The sequence below is a fragment of the Carcharodon carcharias genome, chromosome 25, assembly GCF_017639515.1.
Source record: "Carcharodon carcharias isolate sCarCar2 chromosome 25, sCarCar2.pri, whole genome shotgun sequence".
NCBI classification, from domain to species: Eukaryota; Metazoa; Chordata; class Chondrichthyes; order Lamniformes; family Lamnidae; genus Carcharodon; species Carcharodon carcharias.
This window is the reverse complement of record NC_054491.1, coordinates 21,421,553-21,438,148: the sequence shown is the minus strand read 5'-3', so window position 1 is coordinate 21,438,148 and position 16,596 is coordinate 21,421,553. Positions and strand designations below refer to the sequence as shown.

At 40.5% G+C, this 16,596-nt stretch overlaps 1 protein-coding gene across 1 annotated transcript in view; it reads right to left on the bottom strand.

Annotated features, from left to right (window-relative positions):
- Positions 1–4,231: 4,231 nt before the first annotated feature.
- The window catches only part of LOC121269619 (ubiquitin-associated and SH3 domain-containing protein B-like), a 123,602-nt gene continuing 111,237 nt past the window's right edge, over positions 4,232–16,596 (bottom strand). Inside the window, exons 11-14 of the mRNA XM_041174341.1 lie at positions 16,116–16,260; positions 15,590–15,696; positions 14,228–14,337; positions 4,232–11,554 (exon numbers count right to left, since the gene is read on the bottom strand). Coding sequence (XP_041030275.1) covers positions 11,417–11,554; positions 14,228–14,337; positions 15,590–15,696; positions 16,116–16,260 — 500 coding nt within the window. The 3' untranslated portion in view covers positions 4,232–11,416. The remainder of the gene's footprint in view (positions 11,555–14,227; positions 14,338–15,589; positions 15,697–16,115; positions 16,261–16,596) is intronic.

Below are 16,596 nucleotides of genomic sequence, written 5' to 3'. Positions count from 1 at the left end.
AAGTTGACCAATTCTCAGTTGACTGTGGAATGAAAGAGACACAAAACCAAAACTTTGTCAACATGCGTCAGTATACTGATTCTAATGTTCCCTACTTCTACTCACCTACTATTCTCTATTTAGTAATAGTAACTTGAATTAATACAGCACCTTAATATAGAAAAATCTCAAAACTCTTAACAGAGGTGTAAGTTAACAAAAAATGCTGGAGTGGCCAAAAAGCTTAGTCAGTGATTGATATCAAAGAGGCTGTTAAAGTCCAAGAAGTGAATGGAGAGGAATGAGGGGTGAAGAGATGGAAATGCAGAGGGTTTAAACAGGTGAAGGCAGAGTCTGTAATGGTAGGATGGAGGAAGGGGAAATGTACAAGAGGCTGGTGCGGAGGAATGGAGGTATTAAGAACAGGGATTTGTAGGGCTGGAAGGGATTACGGAGCTAGGAAAAGTTGAGAATAAGGAATTTTAAATTAGAGACATTGAGCATCCAGGAACCAACGTAGAACAATGAGGTTAGAGGTGATGGGTAAGTGGGACTTGTGCAGATTAGGTTCTGACAGCAGACTTTTGGATGAAATGAAGTTTATACAGGCTGGAAGATGAATGATTGGAGAAAAGTACATTGGAATAGATGAGCCTGGAGGAAACTAGCAGATGGGCTGAGAATGGGCAGAGATGAGTGATTTTGTAGAGGTGAAGGTAGGTTGCTTTTGTAATGGAGAGGATAGTCAGAAGCTCCAGTCAGGGTTGATTTAAAAAACCCAAGGTTGGAAAAGGTCTGGTTTAGCCCAAGAGAGTGGTCATTAGCATATAAGAGGAACCCTGTTTCCTACAGTTGATTTTGCTAACAGTACATAGATGAGGAAGAGGAAGGGTTAATGATGTATAATTAGGATACTACTGAGTCAGAAGAGAAACCACTGGTGCAAATGCACTCACTACAATTGTATATGTAGGAGTGGAACCAACCGGAAGCAGTCCAACTGAGGTGGACAATGGAGGGGAGGAGTGTAGGAGAACGATGTGGTTGACAGCGTAAAAAGCCTTTAGAGAGTGCAAGAATAATATTGCATCACAGCTACAGCAGTCACAGTGAATGTCATTGGATAGAGCCATTTTAGTAACATGGGAAGTTTGAAAAATTGCATGGAGGGATTCAAAATAGGCAGTTTCAAGAGAGAGGAGTGTGGATCTTGGAGAGGAAAGGGAGGTTAGAGATGGCGTGATAGTCTGCAAGCCAGAGGGGTTGAGGATAGATTCTTTTGAAGGTTTACATCTAAGAAACAAGGAATTTCCCAGCTATCCTGCAGCAATTCAAGAAGGCAGCTCACTACCATCGTCTCATGGGCATTTAGGGATTGTCAATAAATGCTGGCCTAGCCAGCGATGCCCACAACCTATAAATGAATTTAAAAAAAACTTTGTACAGTTGACAATAATTTGAGAGTGCACTGGTCTCACCAAAACATTCCAAATTTAAACATATGTGGTCTCTTTTAGTCATTTATAGTGATTTCTTCCCTCTCCTAAAGATGTTGACTGGGGTACAGGTTCCATAAACTCCTGCAGTTCTCCAACATCTCATCCAGGTGACCATTCTCGATGAATGAGCTTGGTCAGTGAATGGGTGAGGCTATTCTCACTTGGGAGGAAACATCATAGCCAAACCTAATCCGATTTTTCACACACACCTGAGCTACCCAGGTTGTCTTTCTGAAAAAAGTAGTTTAAATTATTGTGAAATTAAGTTTCATAAAGATTTATCTCAATTTATTCTTGGGATTCAGGCATTGCTGGCCATTGCCAGCACTTATTACCAACTGATCGACTTTTGCCAGGTTACTTCAGAGGGCAGTTAAGAGTCAATAACACAGACTGCAGTAGTTCGAGAAGGCAGCTCAACAACACCTTCTGAAGGACAATTCTGAAGGGCAATAAGCGTTCACTTCCCATGAACGAATAAAAACAAACAAAAAAGTCACATAGGTGTGGGGCTGGAGTCATACATAAGCCAGACCAGGCACGGAAAGCAAGTTTTCTTCCTAAAGGAAGGCATTAGCCCTTTAATGTTACAAACCAATGAACCAGTTAGATTTTTAAGACAATCCATTGGCCACTTTCATGGATATAACTTTATTAAAACTAAATTTGAATTCTCAAACTGTCATGATGCGCTTGAACGCCTGCTGGATTACTTGTCCAAGCTTCTTGGTTATTAGTCCTGTAGCATAACCACTGCATTAACAAAACCCACTGTAAACCCACCACCTCCAAATCCTGCCATAGAATTACCAGGCGATTCTTTTTAAAAAGCAGATGTAGGTGAACCTTGGCAATATTTACACAAGAAACACACACAAAATTTCCAACCTCTTTTTAAAAATGGAGGAGATATCACAAAGAATTAAACTTTTAAAAAGTCAATAATCTAATTTTAGGATAATTAAAACAAGTTATTGTAAAAAAAATGTAAATATATTGTTGCACTACTTAAGTAATGAGATTAGGCATGACAGAAAACATGAATATTACTTTTTTAACGTCGTCCAGTAATTATTTCCACATTTTTAAAAATTAGTTTGAGACATTTCTGGAGAGAAGATTTGCCTCCAACCAGTCTTTGCTCCCCGGCGCCGTGACTGTTGGATGCGCGAGGACGCGCCCGAATCTCGCTCTCGATTGAATCGAGCCGCCGCAGCGCGCATGGGGGTTGGGGAGCGGGAAGAAGAGGCTCCCTCCACCGGTCAAACACAAGGAGACAAGCTATCAGCGAGGCTGTCAGCTTACAAAGCACCAGATTAACGTAAAATACTAATATGGGTCTTGAAAAGTAATATTATCAACCTTTATAATTCATGGATTGCCATATTCTACCCTTGAGGTTTTTGGTGGGGGGGGGGGGGCGTGACAGAAGGGCAGCCATAGCTAAACCCAATTCTCTCCCCATTCAACGTCCATAGAAACGTACTTTTCAACAAACGTGACTGATGACTGGGAACCCCCTCCCTGCTTGATGTTTTCCCCTCCCTGACAAAGGGGCTATTATAATGTCCCACCATTACCTTGGCCAATATCAGACCAGGGCTCCTGTTGTACCAGGTATGCTGTACCAGGCCCACCAAGTCATCAGTGGAGATTCATTGATGCCAAGTATCTGAGAGGGACCTAATGACATTCTGACTAGGGGGTTAAATCCCACTTCACAGACTTGGTCACATGATCTATTAAAAGTACCGAGGGAGAGGTGTTCAGTTGAAAATGTTGATCTTTAGGTGAGAGATTAAACCTAGGCCCCATCTGCTTTCTAAGGTGGATGTAAAAAATTCCTTGGCATTATTTGAGGAGAGCAGCGGCATTCTTCCCAGTGTCTTTGATCAACATTTATCTCTTATCAAGATGACTAAATGATCAAATACCCCCTAGAATGGTTATAGCAGAGGAGACCATTCAGCCCATTGTTTCTGTGCAGTGTCTCTGCAAGAGCACCTCACCTAGTCCCACTACTCTGCCTCCCATAGCCCTGCATTTTTTTTTTCATCTTCAGTTATCCAATTATCTTATTATCTTGCAATTTAGCTCATTGATGTTTGTGGGACCTTGCTACCGATCTTTTCCTACATCACAACTCTGACCATACTTCAAAAGTACTTTGGTGCCTAGTTCGATTGCCACTTGGGATCTCTGGAGGTTGTGCACTTCAAGTCTTTCTTTCTTAGTATAATCCTTAATGGGGGCAGGGAGGGGGGGAGAAAGAGTCAAGAACTAACAGCAATACATATGATCAGTATTGTCACAAGGCTGAATGTATTGCAATTATCTATAGAAAAGATTTCACACAAGTTGAAGCATTTTAAATGTTGTATGAACACATCCTGTCTACAGCTTTTAATTTACCACCTTAAAATTACCCCCATCACCACTATCATCAACAATAAATGTGTTCCCAGCAGTTGTTCATTCTAACGTTGACCAGCTCACACACACCTCTCCATGCACAACTCATGTTTGGAAGGAAAGAATTGATAACTCCCCTTGCTGGGTGCTTTTCAAATGGTCAGTGTGAAATTTTCTGACCACCGCCATTATATTTTATGAAATTCCAGTGACCACACAGCCAGAGTTTCTCCCCATTTATTAATTCCTTAAAGGAGCAGTGAATCATAATAATTACACACTCACAAAACCAAGTAAGCAATTGAAAAGACCTGAAAATATACTCAGAATAAATAGTGATATTTAATGCTAATAAAACATTTATTTGGCAACATAATTTACACAGTAGGAAGCAGTAAATAATTGTCGAGGCAGTCATTTGTAACAAAAAATTGCACATTCTTGAGAACACACTTTTGAATACATAAAAATGGAACAATAATTTAAATACATAAAGCATTTGTTTGAAGAACAAGAGACTTGACATTTGAATTGAGGTCTGCCTGTTAAGAGTTGCAAACAAATCACTACTCAATGACATGCCAAAAACTAGCTCCCCCCCAGCCGTATAATCACAAAAGCGCCAGGCTTTTTAATAGAGTGTATATTTAATTTAATATATTCTTCCTTAATTTTTTTATAGTCTGCTTATTGTCTACAAACAGGAGAAAGTAGGAACACAAGGACCAAGACACAACCAGCGTCAACTCACTATCAAGACTCACAATTTTGATAGAAAACAAATATGGAAAATATATAGTGTAGGGTTTATATTATTAAAGACAGAACACAGCCTAATGTTTGAATGATGTAACTGAACACATTTGTGCTGGAAATGCTTACTTTATAAGGTTTCAAATTTACTTTTAAGCTAATTTTAATTTGTTTCCTTGGCTCCAGTTTATTCAATTTCTCATTCTTTGAACAAACTTAAGATGCGAGTTGGCCTGGATTGCTGCACTGGAGCAGCCAATAAAGTTTCAACTCAAGAATTAAGCTCCTCAACAGGGGGACCCATTTCCAAAACAAGGCTCAGCTAATCCAAAATAAGACAAGCTTTTGAAATTTTATTTTACAAAAAGGTGCAAACATTTTTTTTTACTTGTTCTCTTTATAACCAACAAGAGGACAGGTTGGTGAGACCTCATTAGGCTGTAGCCAATGTCATTTTACAAGAACTGGTAGGTCTTAGCGTCATAGATGGGATTGCATTTCAACAAGTGATTCCTATGTCCTGCTGCTACATGGCACCAAGATTCATTGTTCCAAGGAAAGGCAGATTTGAGTGACAGGCAAAGCCAAGTTAACCCTTGGCACTTGGTTGGGAATAAGTGAGGTGTTTGACTGGCCTTCAACTTATACTATTTTCAAAACAAAGTAAGGCTGGTAAAAGGAGGGAATGGAGCTCACCTTGAATGAGATCATTTCAGAAATAAAGATGTTTAGTTAAGTGGGTATAACTGCCAATTACTCCGCTAAGTTTGAATTGGATAGTCAGGTGTTTCTGTTTCACAAGACCAAGCTCCAGTCATTCGAGACAGAGTTTTCGGCAGAATGTATTAATATCAGAAAAATCCTGCTGACATGCTTTTTAAGGAGCCCCCTTTAAGGTGTCATGGTTACTGATTTGAGGCACATGGTTGCATGGCACTCAAAACTTCCAGCCTCATGGGCTGGGAGTTTTGTTACTTCATTGTAGGGCTCAGCAAAAGTACAAAATAATAATACACGCCTATATTGCAGACAGCAGCAGTGCTGGTGACCACAGTCACGTGGATGGTAGATACACAAACCTCAATGCTCTATAGAGTGCAACAAGGGAGGGAGTTTAAGCGAATGGAGAGGAATTGAAAAAAAAGTGTAAAATAGTGTGGGAAAAGCTAGGGCACAAAAGCTGCACAAAAGGAGAGCAGACTAATGGCATATCCCCACAAGAATGTAAAAAGATGCCACGATACTCGAGTGAGCCTAACATCAGCTACTATTTAATCTGTTTTAAAAAAGGTACATTTCAGTTTCTAGTTATAGGCAGAATAAAGAGATGCTCCACAGAATTAACAGGAGATCAATTTTGTGCCGTGAAATATTTAGTTAAATAAAAACCAAAAGGCCCTTAGTGGAGGGGAACACCAAATGTCAAAGAGGAAAGAAGAGTAAGAAAATCAGGAAGCTGTGGTTAGTTGAACCTAAGTTTGGGCTTTAAAGACCTGAAGAAGGGAAGACTGAGGGAATTAAGGAGTTTGGTAGCCTTGATTACAATATAAATGGTACAACAACAACAAACTCAATAGGCAGTTCCAAGCAACTGTTAAAAATTAAAGACCACAGCCAATATCAAAGTTAAAGATTCCTGAAAGATATGATTTTACTTCAGAGATGTCACAAATTGGAGAGGAGTTGGCAAGAAAACATGGCATGGGTTTGTAAGCTGGAAACTAGGATGCCTAAACTTCATATGATTCCAACCAGCAAGAACTTCCTTGAGACTGCTGGTTAAGAGGCCAGGTTCAATTATATAAAACTAATTGCCCACAGCCAATGGTCCATGCATTTTCTGGAATATCATGCCCCTCAGTTAATTCTCACTCCCACAGAAGCATGCCTCCAATTGCCAATATTTTGTAATGCTCAACACCAAACTAATTATAAGAAGAATCCCTTTCTCAACTCTTATAGAAAACTCGGGGTGAAACTCAACTTGGGTGAGGATGCAAAATTGGTGGCATCACATCTACCATCAGTTACATGCCCAAATAGAACTTAACAGCAAACCAGTAGCATAACTGGCAGGAGATGCAGTATTGTTCATTTTGTATCCACATCCAAATTGAATTTCACTCCTCCCTCAGAATCTTTTCATAAAACAATAGACATCTTTCTGTGTTTTAGCTCTTCCTTTAGATGAATCTGGGTAACTAATACCCATCTCTAGATCATAAAGGAAGAAATATTTATTTGACTGCACTTGGCTGTGTTTGTACAATGAATCATTGTGCAATATTGGATGCTCCATTTGTTCTTCAGCAGATGGCAACAGAAAAAAATGCAACAAGAAACAGTGACAAACAGAATCCCACCAATTCCTGAGCTAATACCAGCTTTTGAGCTGAGTTCAAGAATCATCCACGAGCACCCCTCTCCCCATTTATCATTGCATTGCATTACTGGGCTCTATTGGGCCTGTAGTGTGCACCGATTTCCTCAGGGCTTTTGAAAATTCAGCAGACGGACCAATCTTGCTGTAAGCAGCAGAAGCAAGTTATCACAAATGTGCTGAAAGAAATGAACTTGCATATCAGTTCATCGTTTAGAACATGCCGACAAAGAGTTGAATAAATATAAATAATTAAAAAGCACAAAAAGCTATGAAATCATGCAGATAGAAACAAAATAAGCATATAACTATTAGGTGAAGGCAAAACCTTTGTGAGGTTAAAAACAGTCAAACTGGGCTGCACAGGTGAACACTCAAGGAACAGTCAAGTCCTCTGTGATTCACTAAAACTGCATGATTTCCTTTTAATCAGATCAACTTGATTTAGTACAGTGGTATAACCTAAATGAACACTACAGTACTGAACTAGAAATTTGATGACTCCACAGAGGTTTTCAAATTGGAAATGGCTATGCTTTCCACACGTTCATTTCAATGAGGCATCCAACATACTGACCAATGTCACTTCACCTAGGCCGGGATTTTCGGTCCCACCGCGGCAAATGTGGGAGACCAGCCAAAAGCCCATTGACTTTTGGAGGGGCATGATGATCCCTGCAGTGGGTGGGGCCGGAAAATCCCGCCCTAATTGATGACAGCCTTCACAATGAAGAAATCCTCGCCCCCTTGGAAGCTGGTTGGATTGGAAAAAGAATGATGTTGGAACACAGGCATTTTACTACCTTGTCAGGTGGAAACACATAGGATTGGGTGCATCACTGTTTCTATACCCTGTCCAATATTGCTTACTGTTATCTTCAATTTGCAGTAAATTAGTCAGGATACAAAACCAGCAATGCACCCAATCTAGTCAGATTCCCCATGGGCGGGTTAGGTTATAAATGCCCCCAAATACAGAGGATTTTGCTATGCATTGCGTACAAAAGTATCATAAACTAGTTTATAAGGAGTCTATTTATCATTTTCTACACAGCACACATAAATCTTCTTCTCCATCTTCATTTCTGCAGGCATCTCGTCAGAGATAGGAAAAGAATTACACACAAAATGGTGCCAAGATTCTGGAAGGAAATTTTGGAAAAGGCTAAATTACTGAGTCCCAGAAACAGCCCGCATTCACATGCCCATCATTTTGTCATTTGGATATAGCCATGCGATTAAAAAGGGAAAGTTAATCCATTTTTTAAAAAAATCTGGATGGACTTTATTGGTGATGCAAAGACATCAATATGTGTAGCACTGTTTATAAACCTAGGAAAGTCCAGATTGTCCTTTAAAGAGATAGAACATTCACAGTGAGGGCAGCACAGTCATTATTAAACTTCTGACATTAATGTAATGCAACTGAAATTTCTTTCAACAACTTGCATTTATATCGTGCCTTTAGCTTTAGTTTGACACTGAGCCACATAAGGAGGTATGAGGACTGATGGCCAAAAGCTTGGTCAAAGAGGGAGGTTTTAACGATCATAAAAAAGGAGGAAAAAGGTTCAGGAGGGAATTTCAAGGCTGAGGGCCTAAGCAGCTGAAAACACAGCATGTGTTTAAAATAATACATCTTTAAAAATAATTCTATCACAGCAGGTGCTGTAAAAGGAACCACCTAGGCATAATTTGAATGAAGAAAGGTAAAAGAATCTGTGGCATGGAGTGTTTGGCACCATGGTCTGTGAATATTGAGTGATCCTTTCTTCTTGCTCAGGTGGCACGCGGCTTTTTGGGAGATGGGCCCAGTGTGTACACCCTTACATGATTATAATGCCCTTCAGTCTGAATCAGCTTGCAATTTTCATTCTTTCAGTAAATCCCGTCTGCTTAAAATTAATGAGTTACTGTGCGTGCGTCCGTGTGTGTGTGTGTGTGTGTGTGTGTGTGTGAAAGGAAAAGGGATGGGGACCGAGGGGGTGGGCTGGCAGAGGGAGGGGACATGCACAATATGAAACAATTAACTTCAGAAATTCCAAATGTTTCTCTTTCAATAGTTAGGCAAATTTGTACAGTAAGTTGCTGTTCCACATATACTACAGAAGTCCCACGTTGGATCCTTGGACCCATTCTAAGATATCTAATGTGAACTGGGCAACAGTGAAGATGGGTGGCTAGAACTGGCCTCATTGCCCTTGGCCATTGAAAGTGTGAAGTTGGTTAGGGATCCTGCTCCTGATTGCTATCCACAAACACATAATACAGAAGATTCAGTAAAGTCTTGTTTTTGATTTGACTATCCCCTAACAGAATGTGATGTGAAGGAACTACCAGGGCATAGTTCTGGTAAAAATAGTGGGCAAATATTCTTCTTACTGCTGAAATGGGTATGGCCTGCAGACTCTAAACACCAGAAGACTTTGTGATGAATGAAAACACTTACATTACAGTCAAAAATCTCAACAATTTAACATCCAGTTTTGGACTGAAGTCAAAAAGGCTGACTGGAAATTTTAAAGAGATGACAGGTTTATCTCCATCTCACCCACATCCACAAAACAAACAAAAAAATTAGATTTTCTATTTTTAACCTTTGGGTTTCTTGAGTAGCACTGCAGAGAACAACCTTCTAGGTGAGGGTTCAGGCAGTATTTGAAATTGGAACCACGAGTGTTGTGATTTTCACTCTTTCCCCAGGTGATAATGTGCTGGAGATTGAAAACCCTTTCTGGTGAGAAACATATCAGGCTGAAGATCTCTGTCCTGAGAAAAAAAAAGCTGTTCATTAGAAATCGAGATTGGTCAGAAAAGGTTGACCTTCCATTAAAATACCTCATTGGTTTCGAAGTGTCCCATGGAACACAGAAAATGGATAAATACAGCGGAGAAACTTCAAATTAGTCCTAGCACAAACTAACTTTGGCTATTTTACCAAAACATGGAAAGAATTTCTGGATATAGCATGTAGATTTTAGAGAAGACTTAGATTTTGAAAATGTGAACTTTCTGTTCTAAAAGCTTATCCAAGGAAAAATAAGAAAACAAAATATAGAGGAAATAAATAGTTCTCTCTCCAGTTTGCTTCAGGTAGAGAGGAACCACATTTAAATAGCACTCAGCTGATTCAACACACCCTCATTATAAGGCTCACATCTATGACATTCCTGTCTTAAATTACACTGTGAGGATTAGTGCAAGAAAAGTGAACATGTTCACAATAAAGGCCACTGCTTAATGGACGGGGAAGGATCAAGCCTACATTTAAATAGTGGAATTAGGGACTGACTATGAAGAGAAACAGATACTGCATCATGTTCAAGGTTTCCCTCAGTTATACCCCACCCCTAATATGCGAACTCATAAGATTCCACGATCCCATACTCCCAGCATGGACTCCTACTTGCACAGAGCACCGATTGGAGAATCAGGGCTATCAGTATTGTAGCCACAGTCCCTTGGCAGCCTCCCTGCTTGGAGTTCAGAATTAAGAATTCTGTATTGCCAGGCTATGTATCCATATCCCTGACTAGATTTCATATAATTGTGTTTTCGGGATAATCACCTAAAGTAGATCCCTCTAACAATACATGCAATAAATAGGGCCTCTTCTCAATTACTCTGGTAACGAAGGATCGAAGTTCAGTGTATTTTAATATATTTAAATATCTGATCACGGACTTCATTTCAGCAATACCTCATGAGCCATTCCTTTGGCTTTAATTTAAAATTCATTTTGTTATTTGGCTTCAGTTAAATAGAACAGGGAAGGAAAAAATAATATCACTTGACTGTCCCAAGAATCTGAGATAAGCAAAGTCCCATTATTCCATTTAAATAGAGCAGGAATCCTAGTTAGCTTTGCTCCAAAAAAAATTTCAAGTCATCCATCTTTGCTTATGAAGCACATTATATAGAATCCCATGCTCCAGTTATTGCTCCAGTACACCACAGGTCCTAGCGAAACTGTGTCACGTACTTTTCAAAAATATATCGTAGACCTACAGCAACCACAAGGTCCCTCAACTACATTTAGATTCTCTGAAATTCACTCAAGTTCCATTCAAACCAGGCCTCAGAACTTTATCTTGTCCTGACCTAAATATATTTGGCCCTGTAATAACATAAATCATTCATAATCTACTTCAGACAATCAGATGAAAAATAAACAGTCCTGTCAAAACAAAGTATTGTACAGGCATATAAGATAGTCAAATAATTAAAGCTACAGGGCACCAGTTGGTTGCTGAATCACACAATATACCGAGCGTGGCAGTGGAATGAACCTGCTCGTACAGAGTATGTGGAAAGGAGATGAAATAGTAAATGGAAGCACATGCTATTAATGGCTCTATCTTCCAGTGATGGATGGGCTTCTTTTCCTTTTTTTTCAGTCTTGGTATAAGATGTCTCTCCAGCTAAAACTGTGATTGGGGCCATGGGTGAGGGGTAGGATGGGAGGATCTACCAGTTGCCATATACCCGCGTCTTCTAACTCTTCACAGGCGCAGAATCCTAAATACGGGATCTGTGGGAAGGGAACAAAAAACATGAATCTTAGAATTATGCAGCACAGGGAGGAGGCCATTCAGTCCATCATACAGGCCCTTTGATAGAGCTATCCAATTCCTCTGCACCAAGAGCTATTTGTCCCAACAACTCAATAATCTGAAACTCACCTTCATACCATAACTCTTCTCTAGAAACACACTTCTTAAACCTATCTCTACTGATTGAATGCATCTTCCTGATCACTTCCAATTCTAAATAGTCATTTGGTAGTACCAAAATTGAGTATTGCTGAAAAAAAAGACAAAACTTTTCATCTTGCATTCATCAGGACACTTCACAAAAATACCAATATAAGGGGAAAACAACAATTTGTATTGGATGAGAAGAGAGTGCTGACTGGTTGGCAAGTGGACTCTGATTGATAGAGGCGTTGCCATGAAGAATGCAGAAATTGATGGTGACTAACTGCCAAGCATTGTTTGAAATTTAAACCAGGCATCTTGACCCTGATTAGTCATGGTATTGCCCAGAGGAATGAGGCAGTGAATGGCTGTCACTTATTTTGTTTAGCTGAAATAGGCACAATGTGTGTACATGTTCTGTCTGTACTGGAAGCTGCATATATTAGTACATAGGGCCCTGTTCTTTGCAGGCAGAAAGAACACAGGCACACATTGCAGCTGTTTCAACTAAACAAAATCAGTGACAGCCATTCGCTGACTCATTCCTCAGGGCAATGCCTTGACCAATCAGGGTCAAGCTGCCTGGTTTAACTTACAAACAATGCTTGTCAGTCACCATCAATTGGAGCATTCTCCATGGTAATGCCTCTACCAGAGTCCACTTGCCAACCAGCCAGCACTCTCTTCTCTTACAATATAAATTGTTGATTTTCCCTAGTATTGGTATTCTTGCGGAGTGACCTGATGAGTGAAGACAAAAAGCTTCAATATGTCTCTTTTTTTAGCAATACTTCCAATCCTATGTTTAAAATTTTATTTCACTTTGGGTGAAAAAGTTTTAGCCGACTTCTTATTCCTAAAGCAGCAAGTTTAACATTTATATCTTGTTAATAGAATCATACAACACTTTGGCCCATTGTGCCTGTGCCAGCTCTTTGAATGAACTATCCAATTTTTCTGTTCTCTTCCCATGACCTTACAAAAATTTTCTTTTCATGTATATGAGTCCAACCATCCAATCCGACCATCATCCCTTGACGTTCAACGGCGTTATCATCACTGAATCCCCCACTATCCACATCCTGGGGGTTACCATTGATCAGAAACTGAACTGAGATAGCCATATAAATACTGTGGCTACAAAAGCAGGTCAGAGATGAGTGACTCACCTCCTGACTCCACAAAGCCTGTCCACCATCTACAAGGCACAAGTCAGGAGTGGTATGGAATACTCCCCACTTGCTTGGATGAGTGCAGCTCCCAAAATACTCAAGAAGGTTGACACCATCCAGGACAAAGCAGTCCGCTTGATTGGCACCACATCCACAAACACTCACTCTTTCTACCACCAATGCACAGTAGCAGCAATGTGTACCATTTACAAGATGCACTGCAGGAATTCACCGAGGCTCCTTCGACAGCACCTTCCAAACCCATGACCACTACCATCTAGAAGGACAAGGGCAGCAGATAGGTGGGAACACCACCACCTGGAAGTTCCCCTCCGAATCACTCACCATCCTGACTTGGAAATATATTGCTGTTCCTTCACTGTCGCTGGGTCAAAGTCCTGGAACTCCCTCCCTAACAGCACTGTGGGTGTACCTACACCACACGGACTGCAGCGGTTCAAGGCAGCAGCTCATCACCACCACCTCACCTTTGAAAACTGCCATTGAATTCACTTCCACCACCCTTTCAGGCAGAGTATCCTAGGTCATAATCACTCTGCATTAGAAACACTCATCTCTCCTCTGCTTCTGTCTGTTCCTGCACCTGCTGTAAAACTGTCCCATGAGTTTATATTGTATCTTCTCATTCTTCATTCAGACTTGCATCACTTCACATTTCACAAATTGGTAAGAAATTGTATCAAACCATCTGGAACAGAAGTGACAACAGCAAACTTAATGGTGGGAACTGGCCTGTGATTTGTAGATTTTTGATTAAACTTTAAGATGATTGTGCACTTTTATTACATGCAAGTCAATGATGTTTACCACAGTCAGCTGTGGTTTGAAACCATCCCTTCCCCTTTCCAAATGTTGCCTGTGAAATGCCACATGCCAAATAATTCCAGCCATTTATCACTTTGCATGAAGTTGATTCTGTTCAAAATTTCCTTTCCTATAATGTAGTTACTATTAAGGCTGGATCACTGTTGCCCAGGTTCCCCCTTCTAAACCATGAAATAGAATTAAAATGTCCTGCTCCAACATTTACCCTAGGTTTAGGTGGGCTACCATCAGGTCTTATGCTTTTGACCTGCCCAAAATTGGCCAGCTGCCTCTTTCCACCTGTCTCAGGTGAACAGTTGGCAACTGGAACAAAAACAAGACCTGACAGTTAAAACAAGCACAACCTCGGACCAGAAAACTTCAGGCAGCCCACCTTCCCCACCCCACCAACACTCACTCCCAGTTAGCATCAGCCCCCTTTAGTATATATGTTTAATAACAAAGTTTAAGAGTTCAGAGTGAACAAAGGAGCACACACAACACACTGACCTTTCGAACCACCTGAACAAAGTCCTTAGAATTGCGCGCGGAAAGACCCTGGAGCTGCCGAGTGCAAGCCTCAAGGGAGGAGGCGTGTGCTACAATCAGAACACTGTTACCTGAAAGTAAAAGCAAAGCCACAGTCATCCCAATTCACAATCCAGCACCGTGAAGATAACTTGCATTTATCTAGTGCCTTTCACAACCTCAGGACATCCCAAGTTGTTTTTACAGGCAATGAAATGAGTAACTGCTGTTGTAACATAGGAAACCCAGAAACCACTTGCGCACAGCAAGCTCCCACAAACAGGAATGTGGTAACGAGCAGATCTCCCCACCCAATGTGTTCGCAACTGAAAACGGGGCTTCCTTGGCAGGAGCCAAAGTATGTCAGGAGCATCGCATAATAAATTTAAGAAATAGGAGCAGGAGTGATCTCCTGAGCCTGCTCCACCATTCAAAGGCTGGTGCAAACTAGGTAGTTACCTAGAGCAACAAAATTTGAGAGGCGGATAAAAAAAACTGAATGAACTATTCATGAAACTAAATAAGTGAAAAATCAGGCTTCAGCAGTGGGGATGAAAGGTCTAGATCTACTGATATACATCCATATCCTGCTGACATACATATAGATCTACTGATATACATCCATATCCTGCTGACATACATATAGATTTCCCAGTATTTATGTTGCAGTCTTCCCCAAAATGTCATATCATATTTCTCATTTTGTTTACACGACAGTTTTACAAATATGCACACCACCATGACTAATCCAAAACTGCAAATCAGTAAATAATATCAAGGAACACATTAAACTCGCCCACTCTATCTTAATGGTTATGGATTGTGTAAATTGCACATAAAATCATCTAGCAACTGTTGCAGGAACATATAGTATTACATCATGTGATCACATTACACATTATAACATGCACTTCTTCGGGTACATATCCTATAAACAGTGTAGAACAAGAAGAATGTACACAGTGTCATAATATTCTTCATTATCATATAAAATCTATTATAAATGCAGAGTTTTTATTCATACTAATGCACAATATTCATTTTTGAAATGTAATTGTCTTAATTGTGGGGGCGTGGGCGTGTGTGTCTCAAGGCCTATTGTTCACCCAAGGTGCCTAATGGCCCTGGTTTTAATGATGGTGGATGCTAGTCAAAAGGTTGTGAAAGTTGCTGCATGAAAATGCAAGTCTTTCTCTCTCACATTATTATTTTGTTCCAAACTTTATCCCAAACCCTGATGGGTCTGTCACACTCATTGTGTTGTTGAAGTAATTCTCCATCATTCCCTTCCAAATAGCAAATGAAAATACTGTAGTTTCCTTACACAATGAGTCTTGCCATTACCTTTGACTTTACATTCAGCCAGGATATCCCTCATCACCTGGCAACTCCTGCTAATGTACGTCTCATAGGATTCTGAAATCCCTAGTTTGCTCGCCGGAAAATGAGGTCTGCAATATATAAAACACCAGTTAGAATATACTCGATGACTGAGCGTCCAAAGCCTTTAGTGGGTAAAGAACTTGGAAGATTCACAATCCTCCGAGTGAAGAAATTTCTCCTCATCTCAATCTTTCCTGATAGTCAGTGACTTAATACTGATTATGTACAATGCCAACCCCAGATTAGGAACCTTGATCTCAAGTACCTCCCACTGATAGTTCACATTCTCGACACCTCAACAAGCAGCAGACACCATGGATCAAATTATCTCCCCCTGTGCTGTAACATTCTATGGCTCTAAGGACATACTAATTTAGTTCTCAACTAAATACTTCCCACGAAAGACCAAATGGTTTGACCTATCCAAAGGGGAAAAGCCTCATTCGAATGCTGCCATTTGATAAGCACTTTCTGTGCCAACTCCTACCTGTAGGATGTGTCAGTCCCCAGGTTTGCTGCTGCAAGCTCCTCTGTTGACATCCAGGCCGGCAAGGTATTCCCAGAGACCCACTTAGTCCACTCAAACAGCCCAGGCTCCACCCGAACTTTTATATGATTTTCCTGCTGAAGTCCTGTGAACAAATTGGAGGTACAATGGCACGTGACAAAGAAAGATGAGGTGTTGTTCATCAAGCTTTATTAGAACAGTGTAGAAGCATGAGGTGGGCGAGGGGTAGAGAATCAAAATGACAACCAATGGAGAGCTCAGGCCATGCTTGTGGAAAAACAGAGGTGACATCCCCAATAACTCATTCAACAAAAGGAGCATCTCCAAATCAGTAGCACATAAACCATGGGCCTGCCCCTTAAAACTTTATCAGTGTCACTTCTGAAGCTGCTGACTCTCCCTGGGGTACAGCTACACACACACACACCGACTTTCCCTGGGGTAAGATTTCCTGTACTCA